The 17,448-nt window shown below is 55.3% G+C and overlaps 1 protein-coding gene across 1 annotated transcript in view; it reads right to left on the bottom strand.

Annotated features, from left to right (window-relative positions):
- SLC5A9 (solute carrier family 5 member 9) overlaps positions 1 to 16,805 on the bottom strand; it is a 28,139-nt gene extending 11,334 nt beyond the window's left edge. Inside the window, exons 1-11 of the mRNA XM_043574927.1 lie at positions 16,590 to 16,805; positions 11,693 to 11,913; positions 9,717 to 9,788; positions 6,450 to 6,554; positions 5,944 to 6,108; positions 4,651 to 4,756; positions 3,980 to 4,060; positions 3,477 to 3,682; positions 3,161 to 3,296; positions 2,572 to 2,679; positions 313 to 463 (exon numbers count right to left, since the gene is read on the bottom strand). Of these exons, the coding sequence (XP_043430862.1) occupies positions 313 to 463; positions 2,572 to 2,679; positions 3,161 to 3,296; positions 3,477 to 3,682; positions 3,980 to 4,060; positions 4,651 to 4,756; positions 5,944 to 6,108; positions 6,450 to 6,554; positions 9,717 to 9,788; positions 11,693 to 11,833 (1,271 nt within the window). The 5' untranslated portion in view covers positions 11,834 to 11,913; positions 16,590 to 16,805. The remainder of the gene's footprint in view (positions 1 to 312; positions 464 to 2,571; positions 2,680 to 3,160; positions 3,297 to 3,476; positions 3,683 to 3,979; positions 4,061 to 4,650; positions 4,757 to 5,943; positions 6,109 to 6,449; positions 6,555 to 9,716; positions 9,789 to 11,692; positions 11,914 to 16,589) is intronic.
- Between the last annotated feature and the right edge of the window lie 643 nt (positions 16,806 to 17,448).

The raw sequence follows: 17,448 nt of genomic DNA, 5'->3' as shown, positions 1-17,448 counted from the left end.
CTACTTGCTAACTTCCGTCCACTCACACAGCTCACCTTTCCCTTCTTAAATGCCTTGTCAGCTTCTCTCACTCTGTCGCTCACTTGCAAGAGAAAGTTGAACACACAAGGAAGAGATTTTTTTTCCTCCTTACTCTGGAGGAGGAGCGTCCAGAGCCGGCGGGGGACTAACCTGAGGTCATGTAGGGATCCGACGCTAGAACCAGGTGCTGTGACTCCCTACCCGCAGAATCTCCCCAGGGCAGCCCAGGGCACGGAGGGGGGCGGGGGTGCCTGCAGGGAGGGGGGAACTCCGGAAGGGGGCGCAGCGCACCTGCCCACCACCATCAGCTCCTGCTCTGTGGCCTTCCTCCGGAAGCGCTGCCACACGTCGATGGCAAACAAGGTGCTGCTGCTGTTGAAGATGGAGGTGAGTGAGCTCATGAGGGCGGCCAGGATCACGGCGATCATCAGGCCCCGCAGACCTGGGGAGAGGCGAGGTCTCCCGTGAAGGCCAGCTCCGCAGAGCCATGGAGGCTGCAGCGTCAGGCGGAGCCGGGAGTGTGGGGGTGGTGCTGGCCCTGCATGAGGTCCCCCTCCATGCAGATAAGGAGTCCAGGAAAACCAGAGGCCGGCTTCTGGATAAGCTCTGCCTTCGCCCCGCTCTGCCCTCTGCCCTGTTCTATGGCCTTGGGCGAGCCATCCCATCTACCCTGCCCAGTGCCAGCTCCCTTATCTGCATCCCTAAGAGCCGTGCAGCTAAGTGGTCCTTCAGGTTCTCTGCAGCTTTGACGTCTCAGTCTGGGCGTCAGAGCCTGGAGACACTTGGTTAGTGGGCCCCTGATGGGGAGGAGGGTGACGGTTAATAATTGAGTGTTTTCAGTTTTTGTTTTCACCGACATTGAGGTGCCAGGTTAAAGCCCTCGCCTAGGACAGGTGGCCCTGGGAAGCCCTGGATTTGTTTCCTGGTTCTGCAAGTAACCAGGTGTGTGATCTTTGAACTAGTTCCTTCCTTTCTGGGCCTGTTCTGCCCCCTGTGGCAGGAGAGGGTGGATCCCGTTGCTATCTGAGGTCTCTATGACTCAAATTACCAAGATTCTGGAAACATGACTACTCATGTTTCCCTGGGGAGACGACTGTCCCTCAGCCCTGCCTCAGCCCTCTTTCCTCTCAGTCCAAATACTTAACCACCTCCTGGAGGTCTCCCTGAAAGACTCAAAATGTTCCAAACAAACCTAGGCCAGCACCTTCCAGCACCTTCTTCCAGGGCCTGTTGTTTCTTTCTTTGGTTAATAATATCCAGTCTCCATACCAGATGCTCAGTTATCCTAGACCCCCCTCTTCTGCTCCCCTCCCACCCTACGTCCCTCAATCAGCCCCTCTGTGGAGGCCCCGTCCCACCAGCTCCACTATTTCTTTCATTCATTCCCTTTTTTCTTTTTCTTTTTCTTTTTGTTTTTATGAGCCGGAGGTGCAGAAGAAGAGAGACAGAGAGAATCCTAAACAGGCTCCATGCTCACCACAGAGCCCAATGCAGGGCTCGATCTCACAACCAGGGGATCATGACCTAAGCCAAAACCAAGAGTGGGACACCCGGGTGCCCCAATTCATTTCTTGTTCTGCTGAAGGGAAGGGGTAGCCCAACTCAAGGACTTCCCTCTATAAACCTGGCTCTTTTCCTACGTCTCCACTCTCAATGTCATCGTAAACCCCGGACCTGGAGGCCTCTCTGGATCCCTCTTTCTCATCCCTCAAACATGATCAGTCATCAAATCCTGCCGCCTCTACCTCACAAATATCTTTTAAAACCCTTTCTGTCCATCTCTGAAACCACTGACCTGGTCCACACCTCTATCACCCCTCACCCGGGCCACGGCAAACCCCTTGTTAACTGTCTCTCTGCCTCCCCTTAAGCTGAACCCTCCGTGCAGATGGTCCCCCTCACGTGCTCTGGCCTAAAACCCAGCGTAAAGGCTCTGCTCCACGGTGAGGCATGGCCACGGCCTCCTCTCCAAGGCTATCCATTCCTCCCGCATGTGCGTCACACAGGTGACTCTGCTTCGGTTCAGACTTCAGTTCAGACTTCATGCTCTCTCTCAGCCCAGGGCCTTTGCACACACAGCCCCTCCCCCGAATGACATTTCCCACACCCGTCTGGCTTTGTCTGCCTAAGATGTTCCTCAGGATTCAGCTCCGTTTCCTCTCCTCCAGAAAACCTTCTCTGACATTCCCAGGTGGAGCCAGGTGCCTCCTTAGGGCTTCCTCGGTGCCGCTGTGTCCCCACCCTGGTGACATTGTATTGTACCCTCTGTGAGCCCGGGTGTCCTGGAGATGGCATGAAGCCTCAGAGTAGGGGCCTGCCTTTTATCCCTGCCTCTCCAGGATTAAAGCCAGAATGGGTGCCTTACAGATGTTTGTGAAAAGTGTCTGTGTGTGTGTGTGTGTGTGTATTGGGGAAGGAAGTGTGGAGGTGAAAGTTTTTTTATTCCCTCTTTGCATCCGTGTCCACATTTAGTGCAATCCCTCCTGGGCACTGGGGATTGGAGGAGGCTGGGGCATGGAGTGAAGGGTGGTGTGGGGGAGACAGACTCACCAACAGGCATGAGGGCTACGACCAGCTTGGGGTAGGCGATGTTGGAACACCCCACGCGGGCCCCACAGATGCTTTGGCAGACGTCAGGGTCTACACAGCCCACCTCATCTATAGAAGAGTGATGGCCGTTAGGGGCGAGTCAACCTGTGTGTGCCTTCTTGGCTCGGCCCAATATTTGCTTTCCAACCCTACAGGGACGTGTTTACTGGTGACGCTGGCAGGAATCAGCATCTGTTGTGGAGGCCAGAGGGTCAAGGGGCAGGTAGATGTCTGGGTACTATGATTTAGCTGTCGCTGGTAAATTCCTTGACCATATACTACCCTGAAAAGCCTGGTAGACGCCTTTGCGTTTTAGGCCTTACATCTTGATAAAGGGCAAACCTCCTCGGAAGGCACCAAGAATGCCTTCATTGTTCTTTCCCTTATGAAGGGAAAGTAGGATTTTAAAATGATATTATTCAGATACAAATTTCTTCTACTGAAATACTTATTGTATGTGTGGCCCACAAAGCCTAACGCACTTCCGATGTGTTCTTAACAGAACTGGCATGTGACCCCTCCCCCCACTGCAACATTGCCCAGCTCTTACCTGGGTACAGGGCCCGGCTGATCATGCCAGGCATGACGATGAAGAACATGGGCAGGATCTTCAGGTAGCCCCCTAGCACCGAGCCTCCCTTAGCATGGGACAGATTCTTGGCAGACAGAGACCTCTGCACAATGACCTGAAAAGGGAGCAGTGGAGGCGTGCCACTTAGGTCAGGTGGGGCTCAGCTCAGCCATAGGCGAGCCCTGAGGTAGTCCCGGAATGAGTCCCAACACTCTGTGCACCTAGATGCGTGGTTTTCCCACAGGGAGCCACCCCAGTGTGTGATGGTCTGGGCCAAGCTTGTCTGGGGCATCACCTGGTCCGTGCACCAGCACCAGGTGGCCAGCACCGTGAGCCCAAAAATGAGGCCTGGCCAAGGAATGTCCCCGTTCACAGGGTCCCGGAGCATGTGGAAGGCATCAGATCGGGGGAGATGGCAGGTGGTATTGGGAACTGTGGCATTAGGGATGGCCTGTCTGTACCGTTGCTCCAGGCCTGGGTACCAGCCCACCTCCTGAAAGCCTATGGAGAGAGACCACAGTGAGCGACACAGCCCCGAGACCCCAGTGGACCTGTCACATGCCCCCACCCCACCTCCCAGTCCCATGTGGAGCCCCGGGGCTTGGAACTGGTATGCAACTTGGGAATGAGGGAGGGATGTGGGGTGTATTGAGAAGTTTGCTCTTTGGCAGTCCCACCCTGGAAATGGGGGTAGGGAGGTGGGGAACATGACCCAGTCACAGCATGGAGGTGAAAGCCCAAGACAAATCGGAGAGCAATTTTGATGTGATGGTGGGTATATTCAGGTCTCTACCTTACCTAGAAACATGAGGACCAGGGCACCCCCCACCATGATCACCGTCTGCAGAGCATCTGTGTAGATCACGGCCGTGAGACCCCCTGGGGACCCAAGGAGAGGGCTCATCAGTCAGCACCAACAAGGGGTTCCTCTCTGGCTGCCTGCCCTGTGCTTGGCCACACTGGGGAGACCAGACAAGACATGGAGTCCTCTTAGCAGGTCGATTCTAGCCGCCTGCCTTCCCCCCACAGGCTGGTGCCAGCCACTGGCACTCAAATCTAGCTCTTTCTCTCCCCAGTGGCCCTTGGGTACTGCAGCTGCACCTCCCTCCTTTGTTCTTGTTGTTTTTAATACCCCAAGACTATTCCTCTGCTGGGCTGATAGTTCTACCAGGAATACTCCCTCCCTCCCCACCAAACACCATTTAAATTCCCTATATTTGCAAACTGACTTAGCCACAAGCCAGGAACCCAGGTGCCCAGGCCTATGGGAGGTGCTCTGGAGGAGACAGAGGAAGGCAGGCTGGTGGCTTTGTCTGGAGCAGTCCACAGCCACACTACTCCTGGTGACAGTCCCCTAGTCACACTCCTGCTCACTGTAGCATCCCTAGGGGACCCCCCTCCACCTCTCCCTGTCTCTCTGTCTCTGCTCCAGGCACCTGCACCCCAACGCGACCCGCCCTTGGCCTTACCTGCAATGGTGTAGACAGCTGTCACCACCAGAAGCATCGCCGTGGAGAGGTATAGGTTCCAGCCCAAAGCGATCTGGATGAACAGGGCTCCAGAGAAGATGTCAGTCTGCAGAGAGCCGGGACCCAGGAGTCCAGGTCACCTGAGGCCCTTGCTGTGGCCACCAGGGTATGATGCCTCCTGCTCAGCCATACCAAGTGCTGTCAGCCCTCATCACATAATGAGCCTGAGCCTAAAGTGCCATGCTGAGGAGAATGGGCTTGGCCTCGGGGATGCTGAGGAACCGTGGAGATTTTCAGGCAGAGGAGCACCGCATAAAACTTTGAAACTGAGAGCAATGAGGTCTGGTGGCACTGATGGGATAGTCTGTGGGCCGTGATGGCAGGGGAGAAGGAATGAAGAGAAGACAGAGGAGAGGAAGTGGGGAGCAGGGGTTGGAGAAGAGAGAGCAGGCACCCAGAGGCCTTTTCCCTAGCAGAGCAGAGGCCCACCCAGCTGCCAGGGGGCCCACGCTGACCAGACCGGCAGGAGCCCCAGGACAGATGACCGCACTTCTGGAGGCTCTACATGTTTGGGTTTATCAGAGGACCCGGCTGACCAGACAACATGCTGACTTAGGCTTGTTTTCCAGCATTGGTGGACAAGTGGCTGTACCATTTTTCCCATCTCTCGACCTGGCAACTCGTGGACTCAGTTCCCTTCAGTGCCTGCTTGCTGATCCCATTGCATGGCTGTTTCATGAACCCATCCCAGGGCTACAACAGGACGGAGTGCCAGGATGCCTGGACCGGGTCACAGGACCCAAACTTTAGTTCAGTCCCACAGCTCTATTCTGTGTGGACATGGGCGAACCATCTGCCCTAGGTTTGTTTTCGGAGTGTGGGTCAGAGGAGGAGGAATAAGGATCTTTTGAACAGTGACATGTAGGCAACAAATTCATGGTGCTTAATGGAGGATCAATTAATGGAGAGAGAAATGAATGAATGCACTTTAGATTAGGAATTATTTAAATAGAGGCACTGTCATTTACTTAACAGGTACTTCTCATTCATCTGTGATCGCTCCACTGCTGAGGGACAGCGTGCATTGAAGGTATGTGGATTCATGCTTCCTCCCTTCCTCCCTTCTATCTATCTATCTATCTATCTATCAATTATCTATCTATCTATCTATCTACCTATCTATCATCTATCTATCATCCATCCATCCATCCATCCCTACATCCAGCAACAAGCCATGACTCAAGCTCAGCATTTTCAGGGAGACAAGATGGCCACATTGCGGTGGGTACTCACTGAAATCTTGGTGAAGATGTAGAGGATGAGAGACAGGACAGACATGTACACCTGGATCCGCTGGCCCCCGAATCGCTTCTTCAGGTACTGTGGCATTGTGACCACACCAGCAGCAATGTACACGGGGACAAAGATCCAGCCCAGGGCCAGAAGCAGCCAGGTTGCCTGGGAGAGTGGGGAGAACAAGAACAAGAGACATCTACCCGTGTCCTAGATGCACATGGAAGGACAGCCTCCTGTGCACGTCACGCTGTGAGGGAGCACCGAACTGGGAGGCAAGGGACCTGGGACCTGATTTTAGTGCTGTGTGACCTCTGATGAGTCCCTCTGCCTTTTCCAGGTCCTGGTTTCCTCATCTGTGAAATGGGTTCTCGATTTACCATACAGCCTCTCCAAGTACCTCCGAGGTTCCTCTCAGCACTAAAGCCAGGGGTGGGGTGGGGTGTGGGGTGTGGGGCGTTCAGACCCTCATTATCTCTGAGAAGCCTCCAGACCAGCTTCCTTACATTCCATTCGAAGCCCCCAACAGCAAGGCCTCCGGCAGCTCCTGTCCCAGCCAGGCCGATGAACAAGCCACTGCCCACATTGCTGGACATCAGAGAGGCTCCAATCTGCAAGGCACAAGTGGGGTCAAAGGTCGGGGTCAATTTTAATCCAAATCAATCTACAGCCAGGACCGTGAGCTTCAGGAGCTGTGAATAGAGCAGGGCCTGGGTCAGGAAATCAGAGGGAGGAGAGGAAGGGAGGGAGCAAAGGGGAGAAGGGAGGGAGCTGACGTTTATTGGGTACCTACTGTATGTGGGCACGGTGTGAGGCATTTCATAGGCACTAATTCACTTAATCTTCATAAACATTTCAAAGGATAGGTTTAATCTTTTCAAATTACAGAGGAATGAAATAATGTTAGGAAAAGTGAAGCTGCTGGTTCCAGGTCACCCAGTGAGTGAGTGGCCAAGTGGGAAAGAAGGGAAGCCATGGGAAACAGCATCCATGCAGGGAGGACAAGGCCCTGCACTGGGACCACCCATCTAGGGGCCTCCAGAGGCAAGGATGCTGAGGGGAGGAGGGGAGGTCCCCATGAGAGGGACTGAGGGAGGCCCTCTGCCACCCAGTGCCTCCAGCACCAGGCCAGGCAGAGGGAGGAGCTGAGGGGCTGAGCACAGGCTGGGCCAGCCCCGGAGTTGAGATCATTTTTCCCCAGGAGACAGCAATAGACACAATAATATAACTCTGATGCAATAGACACAATCTGATGCAATAGACACAATAAGGACGACATCATAGCAGTTAGTACGTACACAGCATTGCCAAGTGCCAGGCACTGGTCTAAATATGTTAACTTGGGGCACCTGGGTGGCTCAGTCGGTTAAGTATCTGACTCTTGGTTTGTGCTCAGGTCATGATCTCACGGTTCATGAGCTCAAGCCCTGCTCTGGGCTCTGGCTGACCGTGTGAAGCCTTCTTGGGATTCTCTCTCCCTCTCTTTGCCCCTCTTCTGCTCTCTCTCTCTCTCTCTCTCTTTCTCTCAACATCTATATATATACACACACACAAACTAACTCAACCCTCACCACAGCCCTATGTGGTAGGTCCTATTATTATCCCCATTTTACTGAGGAAGAAACCAAGGCACAGATAAATGACTTGCCCAAGTTCCAGAACTAGTAAACAACAGAACTTTTGAACCCTGGCTGTCTCGCTCCAGTAATTAGTGCATGATTGTTGCTGGCCACCTAATAAGCACTCATTAGTGTTATCTCTTATTATTTGATGGGATCCTTCACTGGACGGGAAAGGGGCAGAGGGAGGGGCTCCGGGGCCTGGGCAGAGGCAGGACAGAGGTGAAGAGCTGTGCTCCAGCCTTGCACCCTGTGTGACTTTAACAAAATCACTCCCTCTTGCAAGTCTTCAGATTCCTCACCTGTAAAATGTGGGGACTCACCTGCTCCCACTCACTGACTGTTCTAGCGGTGCTGGGCGATAGAAAGTGAGAAAGAAGGAAAGGTACTGAGACATTCAGAAAACAGCTGAGCAGCACGAGGGCACAAAGATTCTCATGCTGAAGCCACTCCGTGCTGCCGCACACACACGCACACACACACACATGCACACACACTCAGGCGGTCCTGGGGACGCTGGCAGGGCTGGTGGGGAGCGCCTGGCCAGAGCATGGAACACTGGGTCTGCTCCCTCACTGGGAGCAGCGAGGTGTCTCGGCCCCACTCAGCCCAGGGCTCCCAGCTCATGACTGGAGGAGTCATCAGTCAACAAGTTTGGCAGGGGGACCAGACGGGCCCGTCGGGGACAAGGATGCTGTTATTCCTTCTGCTCTTGGTTTCCCAGCCACACACTCTGCTCAGGCCACAGAGAGGGGAGTGAGGCACTTCTCAGGACTGACCTGGTAGGGAAGGGTGCAAAGCAATGGGACCTGCGTAACAGATGCCCAGACACACAGACACACGGGCTTGTGTCACAAACAGGACCAAGCAGAGCAGGTTGTGCATCCAGCAGCAGGCAGAAGCCCTGCCCCAATGAGGCTCATGGGAGGCAGGGCTCGTCTCTACACCCTGCTCGTCTGGAGGACACCCTCCTCCTGCTCGGAGGCCTCAGTTTCCTCACACTTACAGTGAGACACAGTTTCACACGGAGCAGGGAGATGTCCTCTCTGCAGGACTGGACGGGCACCCGGCCGCCCCTAGCCACTCTCCTGGATGGACCAGAGAGGCCCTCTGTCCTGCTTCTTGTCCCTCTTACAGACTCATCTCCAGGGCTGTGATGGGGGTGGGGGAGGGTGAGTACCAACTGAACAGAGTGCCCTTCCGTCTGTTGAGGTGATGGCTGGCAGGGACCAGTCACTGTCCCTGTGAGCTTCCAGCCCCTCGCCCCTCACACTCCTGGGGGTTCGTGCTAGAGGCATGAGAGCTCCTTGCCCCTGCCTCCTCCTGTCCCAGATACTCGAACCTTCCAGAGAGCTCTGTCAATGTCCAGGGCCCCCTCTACTCTTCAATGAGTCTGTCACCATTGCAGGCAAGAAGAGTGGTGAGAACCAAGACAGGCTGTAGGGACGGCTGGTGGCGTGTGAGAGTATGCACTCGTGTGCCATGCGTGTGAGCTGTGCGTGCCCAGGCGTGCACACAGCCTCAGCTACCAGGGGGGCTGACAACTTCATCCTGCCTTTTCCAAGCAGGGCTTACCTCCCTCCATCGTGTTGCAGGAATAGGAAGTTAGTTTTGAGGAGCGAGAGAAACAAGTGAGGTGGCCTGAGGGGGGAGATGGGGCTCACAAAGGTGTTGGGACCGATTCCCTGAGGATGCTGGGGATTGGACCTCTGTGACCCACCCCCCCTCACTTCACTCCTCTACAGTACTAAGCAGATGTGTCTGCTTCCCATGAAAGTCTTTGCTAATCCCACCTCCCCTGAGGCCAGAGGCTTCCTGCACGTGCTCACAGCCCCTCTGTGTCCCCCAGCTCAGCATTCATCCTGTTTTCTGTGAGTCTGTCTGCCCAGCTAATCTGAGCTTCTCCAGGATGGGAACATTCTAGATTATTTCTGTAGGTGCAGTGTCCAGCCTAGGGTATGCACTTAAGAGGCGCTTATCCGGGGGGGGGGCGCATTAATTAGCAAGGTCTCTCGGGTTATAGGGTGACTTTGGGCCACAGAGAAGGAGCCCAGAGCCAGGAAACTTATCTGGAAGGCTGCTGCCTTGGTCCAGACAAGAGAAGACAAGACAAGGATCCAATGGTGGGAGGAGACGGGGGGAAGATCAACTCACCGGCCACCAGGTCATGGACCTCCCCGCCAGGAAATAGCCGCCGATGGTCCCTCGGCTTGCGCGAATGGACGACTGGAAAGGAAGGAGAGAGAGATGAAGGTTTCCTGAGCTCCTCCACCTCTGCCCCACCTCAGCTCCCCATTCCTGGGTGCAGGCACTGGGGTGACACAGAGCAGGAGAACTGAGACATGCAGTTTCACAGGTTTTATTCTACGTGCTTATGAGAGGGTCACAGCCTCTCTCTAGGCCTCACCGTTCATCCCCTGGGCTGGTGCAGAGAGCAAAAGGGCCGACAGAGATTAAAGGCTTCATGAACAGCACGGTGCCTGGCAAGTGTGCAAGATTATGGCTATTGTCCCCTGAGTCCTCCCTCTGTCCACACTTGTGTCAGGAAGTGATTTGTATCTGATTGAGAGGCTTGCATGGAGGCACCCTCTCCCTCCTTTCTGCAGGACTCCCACACACTGGGGACGGGGGTACAGAGAGCCCAGGAGCCCCCGGCAGAGGTAGGGCTCTGTTTGGGGGGGCTTCTCTTGCCCTGTCCTGAAGTCAGACCATGCTGGGTAAGCCTGTGCAGGACCCACACAGACCCCTGCCCTGAACTGGTGGGTGGTGGTTTGCAGCCTTTGGGGGGGGACTGCTCTGAACAACAAAAGGAGAGTGGACATGAAGGAACTTCCTCTGGGGACTAGGGGCTGGCAGCAGGGCAGTGGGCAGGGAAGTGGAAACTGGAAGACTTTATTAAGATGCCAAAGTCAACAGGTCTCTGATTAGGTCTAGAGGTGGGAGAAATACCTGAGGAGAGGAAGGAAAAAGAGAAATGTGAAAGGAGCCTCTTTGCCCCCAAGGAAAAGTATGCAGTCACTGGGGAGTGATGGGGAGGAGAGGGGCTGGTGCTTGTTAAGCCTTTGCTGGAACTTTCCTTATCACCTCTGGTCTTTGGGCAGGGCCGGATGAGCAGATGGAATCATCTCACAAGTAAGGAAACTGAGGGCTGAAGACAGGGAACAGCTCATCCCAAGTCACTGAGGACTGGTTCTTTTCCTCCCAGGAGCCAACGATCAGCTGCTTGCCCATTTCTCCTTCACATCAGCTTGGGAGGCAGGGGCTGTTCAGCCTGCTTTAAAGATAAGGAAACTGAGGCCCAGAGAATGTTCCCAAGCTTGCCACAGTACCAGCTGGGACTGGAGCCATTGTCCCCTGCCTCCGGAATGCGGCCGCTGCCGTGATAATAGCCACGTGTATTGTTGCCAGCCGAGTGCCAGCCTCTGCCGGATGCTTAAATGTGTCCTTTTGCTCAATGGTCATGACCACTCCACAGCATAGGCTTTATTATTCTCACTGCCTGGATGAGAAGACTGAGGCTCACAGATCGTTCGCATGTGCCCAGGGCCCTGTGGCTCTAACAGTCAGAGCTGGGATCTGAACTCAGGGCTCCCTGACCTCTCAGAGCCTGGCCCCTTTTCCCGGCACCGAGGCTCAGGTGAACAATGGAGAACAGAAGGACCTTTGTACTCACCTGGCTCCCTTCCCATGAGCATTTGAACCCCAGCTCCGTTAGAAAGCCCTACTCCTTGCCAAGACACCCAGTAGTGGAGGGTGGATAGGCCGCGAGTAGAGCGTCCCCAGAGCTGGCGATGGTGGCATGGGGAGGAGGGTAGGAGTGGGGCTCGGGCTGCCAGGTATGGGTGAGGCCAAAGGCAGCAGATGCATAGAGACAGGGAGCTGGGAGATGGGGGTCCCAGCCTGGACTGCCTCAGCTTGCTGTGTGCCCTCAGGCAAGTCACATTCCTCTCTGGGCCTCAGTCTGCCCATCTATAAAGAAGGGGTTGGAGAGAATGACTCCTAAAGACCTCTCCATCTCAGCCTGTGCTTTCCTGATCCCCTTCCCCCTGCCCACCCTGCCTCCAGCTCCACGACCAGCCAGAGGTGAGAACCTGCGCCTGCCTCCCCCGCCAGGCCCCAAACCTACTCACCCAGATCCCCACGCCAATGACAAAGACAAAGTAGACGACCAGGACCCCTATGTCATAGGCATGCAGGCTGACTCCGGAGCCCAGCGCTGAGCGTGGAGCTGTCACTGTCCTGACCCCACTTCCTGAAGTTCCAGGCCCCATCGCTGCCAGCACCACGTTCCTCTGTTAGAGTCGCTCACCACCCCGCTGGACTTTGAGGCGCTCCTGGCTTCGTTCCTTTCCTGTAATGATTAAACAGCCCCAAGGGCCATTAGCTGCTGAGAAAGCTCTGAGCCCCACTGGCATGGAAAGTCCTGGTCCCCTTTTCTCCTAGCTGCCACCCCATCCTCTGCAGGACTCTCTCGCTTTCCCTGCCCCCAGTACACACACACACACACACACACACACACACACACACGTGTACACAGTCATGCACACCGTGTATACTCCCACCCCTGAGAGGAGCAGGAGGAGGAAAGGAGAGTGGTAGAATTCAGCAGCTGGGAGGGACTTCAGAAGTTGAGATATTTAAGCTCTGGCTTATGTGGAGGGGAAACTGAGGCCCAGGGAGGGAAGGGTCATACGGGAAAGAAAGGTAGAGCTGGACCTGGAGTCCAGGTTTCTTAGGAGTGAGTTCAATGCAATTTTCCTTGCTCCCGGTGGGAGGGGGACAAGGGAGGAGAAGGGGAAGGGGTCTGCTGCTACCTGGGCAAAGCCTCCATCGTCAAGTGCTCCCACCTCCAATCCCCGACCCCCAGGTGTCATTTTGCCTTTTTTTTTTTTTTTTTTTTACAGTATAGGAAACTGAGTCCCGAGAAGAGACATGTTTATTCCAAGCCACAAAGTGGGGCCAGAATTCACACTCCTGCCCTGTGCTGTGACAGATGAGTGATCCTGGGAAGGACACGGAGCACACCGGATCCAGGGAAGACCAGCTGCCCCAGGGCCCAGGCAGACTGCTAGTCCCAGCAGCCCAGCCCACTGAGCTGCAGAGTGACCATGGACAGGTCACTAAGTGACTCCGGACCTGGGGTCCTGTCAGCGTGGCCTATACCCTGCCCACCTCGCAGGGCCAGTGAGTGCCGGTCCTCCTATCCTCCCCTCCGGAAGTTACCCTTAGGGTTCCACTGCCCACACGCCCTGTCCCCCAGCCCCATCCTCACAGACACCCAATGCCAAGCCCTCACCCTGCACATTTTACCTAACCTAAACCAGCAGGCTGGGCCCATAGCAGCCATCCCTCTGATGCATCTGAGACCCATCTGTTAGCCAGCCAGACATCTTAGCAGCCCAGTGCCAAGAGAGTGCCAGGAAGGAAGTGAGAGAGGTTTTGAAACCTTCAGAATAGACTCTGTGAAGCTTATACATGAAGGCCACCTGCTGACGCATCAGTGAGCCCCAGGTCCCCCACTCAGGGCCTGTCTTGTTTTGCTTCGCCTAGAGTGTTATTTTGTGCTGCAGCTCACAGCAAATTAAAAACAACAACTTAACAGTGGGAGAGAGACTGCCAGAGGCGTGCAGGGCATTGCAGGGCCATGGGGGGCAGAGGGGGACGGCCACTGATGGGCGTCCTGATAACCAGGGAAAGTGGAAAGGATGACGTAAGAGAGGCCAAATTAGAGCGAACAACCTAGGAATCAGGCTCCATCAATTTTCAGCCGAGGCCATTCCTGAACGCCAGCTGAGGATTCATATGCAAAGCAATGACCCAGAGTCACTGAGGAAAGATCGCACCGTGCCCATTATGGATTTTCTATTTAGCATGGATTATGAAATCCAGACAGGAAGAGTTTCATCCAAAATGGTTTGACATTTGAGGCAGGTGCTGGCAGGCCAGGAGGAGGCCCCACTTATGCAGGAAATCCTCTCGGAGAACCCCCGAGACGGAGGATGTGGTGGTGTTGTGGTTCTTACAGTAAGTGCGCACCTGTTCCGCACCTGGCTCTGGGGGCCCCCGAGAGGCCGACCAGCGTGCTGCCAGGCTGGCCGGAAAACAGCCGGGCACACGGGACAGGCGCCTTCAGCACAAGGCATGTCAAGATTCACCCCCCTCCCTCTGAGCTGCAGAGTTCCGGGAAGGAACGACCGAGTCCAGTTGGGGAGGCGGGGCGGGCTCTCCGGGGAAGCGCAGCAGAAGTAGCAGGCCGAGAGGGTGGAGAGAAACCAAACAAGCTGGCCTGGCAGCCAACCCTGGCAGGGTGGGAGCTGCAGGGACAGTGTTTACATGAAGATACAAGTGTTGAATAACAGCGTCGGACAGTGCAGTTTCTAAGGAGTATCTGAACCGAGGCTGCGTTTTCAGAGTTACAGCAGCGGCAGGGACTGTGTGGCCGAGTTTCAGTTGGGGGGCGACAGAAGAACTACATCCCCCTGGACCAGCTGTTTAGGTCAGTTGCTTCACAAGGTTGCTTTTAGGGTCCGGCTCCCTGCGTTCTCTTTATTCCGTGTGTGTGTGTGTGTGTGTGTGTGTAGTTTGCAGTAGGTAGACCAGGAACCTCACTCCTGGCATTCACAGCTGGCGTCTCCCTTAGGCTTTAGGCTGTGCCGTCGCTGAAGACTCTGGAAACCAGGGTTCTGCTTCGACTCCTGGGGCCAGCTACTTCTCTAGCCTTATGGCCTTGTCTTCGGAGGTCACCACCCAAAGTGTCAGTTCCCTTGGACAGCTCAACTGTCCCCTCCCTATCCTTGCCATGCTATGTTTGCGCGGCCCCTTGCCAACCTCCTGCCACTCCGCTCATGTCCAGCCATGCACAGGGCCCATGCCCGTGGCCTCTCTACCCTCAAGCTCCTCACTGGCAGACTGTCCACAACTGTCACGGTGTCCAGGTTGTCCCACGGGCAGCCTGCTCACGTGAAGGCTCTTCCTCCCCTCGTGCCCTCAGAGTTTGGGTCGGAATCCTTGCTGCTGCACGTAACCGGATGTGCTTCCTGGAAGGGCCACGCTGCCCCTCATCCCCAGGTCTCCTATGTGCCGGGTGCTCCCCCACCATCCTTTCCCTGAAGACTTTGCTGACTCCCTAGCCTGGGGAGTGTCCCCAAACCCAACCTGTCCCCCCCATTCATCTCACTGATGTGGGCTTACTAGATGTGAGCCCCTCAAGGGATCTGGGTACCTCATTCCCATTCATGTCCCTAACGAGCGACTGGCACCAAGTCCGTGCTTAAAGAGTGGAGAATGGTTTTCATAGACTGTGTTGGGGTGAGAGGCACAGTGGGCAGTGAGCAGAAGCAGACAGGTTCTCCAGGCAGAGGGAGGCAGGAACATGGCAGGGGAGTATAAGCAGGTGTGGGGTGTTCGGGGAATGGCTTGTTGTGGCTGGGCTGCAGCCTAGGGTCTGGAGGGAGAATCTGGGCAAGGGGCATGAGAAGAAAGGGAGTGGTGAGACTGGCATTCTAGAAAATCCCTCTGGGGGCCAGCGTGGGGGCTAGATGAGGATGAGGAAGCTGGCACAAGAGATAAGGTGGAGACTGGCATCTAGTTAGAAGGATGGAGAGGAAAGGGCCCTGGCTGCGTTCTTACCCAACTGGGAAGCATGTGGACCTTTGTGGCTTTCTCTCCCGTGGGGTCCCTGTCCCAACCATGGTGCCAGGGTTCAGGACCCTCCATGCTGGGTGGCCCTTCCCTTCAACTCCCAGTGCCTATAAACCCTCATCCCCGCCACTAAGCCACGAATGGGAAACAGCCTTCAGATTGTTCCATTCCCAAAAGGACCAACATTATAGCCAGGGTAGGCAGGGTGGGAAGACTTTGGCTAAGGGAATGACAGATGAGATCTTGAGCACGAGCCATGAAATGCTGATGGTACAAAGTGGGCTGGGACCCCCAAATCCACTGCAGAACCAAGAGTTTTCCATGTAGAAGGGAACCTCCCCTCCCTATACTGTCTGGGTACCCCCATCTCCTCCAGCACCCTAGGAAGCCCCCAGAAGAACCCTGGGCAGGCTCACTGGTACCTCTGGCTGGCCTCGCCCTGGCTGCTTGCAGGTTCTTCCTGAAAAACCACTCTTGGCCAGCCTTCCTGCTGAGAACTTCCTCTTCTGAGAACAATACGGGGTAAGGACTAAATTTGCCAGTATGTGCCAGAAATATTGGGTAGGTCACAGCCCAAATATGAGTGCCACTATTATAGTAACTGTAGGCATTGGCCTCGTGATTCCTATTTTGCAGCTCATTGGGGATGTGACATAATTATGGCTTATTTGGATTTTGAATTCAGGCTTGACTCACTCCAAACACTGTTACATACTGTCCTTTTTCTCCTAATCCTATGTCTACGGGGGCAGACACGGAAGATGTATCCCGTCGGATGGAGGGGTAGAAGTCAGTTCCGTGTGGCTTCCTCTAATGGGAGCTCTGAGCAGGGCCCAAAGACGGCTGGACTGGGGACGGGAACCCACTGGGGTCCAGATCTGGTTCCAGAGACCTCAGCCCCTTGCCTGCACCCCAGCCCTCAGCCACCCTTCCTTCCCTAGCCACCTCTGCCCTGTCCCCACCACCGCTCTAGCTCTCAGCTCAAATGGCTCATGATCCCCCCTCCCCTGCCACGTGCCTATGATCTGATCATTTCAAACCCAAATGCAATTCCATCTGATTGACCCCAGCCACTCCGTGAGCACACTCCTTGCAAGGCCCTTTGTCAGGGCTGTCTCACTGCACAGCTCCAGGGACACCTCTCCCCCAGGATGCAGCATCAGTGGTTCCCCCGGCCTTACGGAAGGCTGTGCTCTCTGCAGTGGGGAGACGGATGTAAGCAAGGCCTCTTAATTCCAAGAGGAAAGGATTATTACATAGGAAGAGCAGACCGAGAAAGGTGGTGACAGAGCCCCAGGGAAAGAGAAAAGACAGGAAAGAAAAAGAAGAGGTTTACAGGCTCCAGTCACCACACATGTAGTCCTGTCAGACGGGGCCGACCCCTACCTGTGCCGCCGGCCTCACAGAACCTGCTGGGGCCACTCCCAGCCTCACACTCCCGGGTCTGCTCTGCTCTGGCCTGGCCTCTGACAGCTCCAGTCCAGGTGGTGGATGAGACCTGGCCCCTCCCCCAGGGAGGGGGCGGGGGAAGGCCCCAAATCTCTCTCCAGCTGCTGGGCCAGGTTCCGAGGGACCTCCCCTGTCCTTGCTGCTTGATGTTGTCTCGGGAAAAGAGAATTTGTGCTGCACTCAGGGTTCTCGGGGCCCCCAGGGCCAGATGTGGAAGACCACAGCTCAGAGTTAGCTTCTGTGGCTGCTGTGGCCACTGTCAGCCATCTGGCTAGACAGGTTTCCCAAGACAGGAGGTGAGGCAGGACTGGCACTAGAAACTTGGGCATCCTTTGGAGCTTGGGAGGGTCTCAGGATGGGTCACAGGTGTGGCTGGCACACCCACACACAGCCCCCACACACAGCTCGTGCACAGGTGTGGCTGGCACACCCACACACATGCCTGTGCACACACACACAGCTAGTAGCTTGTCTAGGAAACACTGTGGAGTCGTCACAAGTACACAGAATCTCGAGTCCTATCAGCGCAGGCTCATTTAGGTGCCTCCATGCCCTGGCAAAGCCCTTCACCTTTCTCAGCCCCCTTTTCTCTTCTGTAACTTAGAGATAGTGACTATCTCACAAGTGGTTGGAAGGACGAGTTAACACAATGGTTTTGAAAATGTTTTATAAGCTGCCAAGTACAGTGCCTCTGGGAGGCATCACTGTTAGCTGAGTCCCTGCAGGATTTCAGCCTCAGTCTTGAGTCCCTGTGGCCAGACTTGGGGAAAGTAAGAGAGTCACAGATGAGTCCCAG

This window comes from Prionailurus bengalensis, chromosome C1 (assembly GCF_016509475.1).
Source record: "Prionailurus bengalensis isolate Pbe53 chromosome C1, Fcat_Pben_1.1_paternal_pri, whole genome shotgun sequence".
Classification (NCBI taxonomy): domain Eukaryota; kingdom Metazoa; phylum Chordata; class Mammalia; order Carnivora; family Felidae; genus Prionailurus; species Prionailurus bengalensis.
The sequence above is the reverse complement of the archived record's forward strand: the minus strand, read 5'-3'. Positions and strand labels throughout refer to the sequence as shown.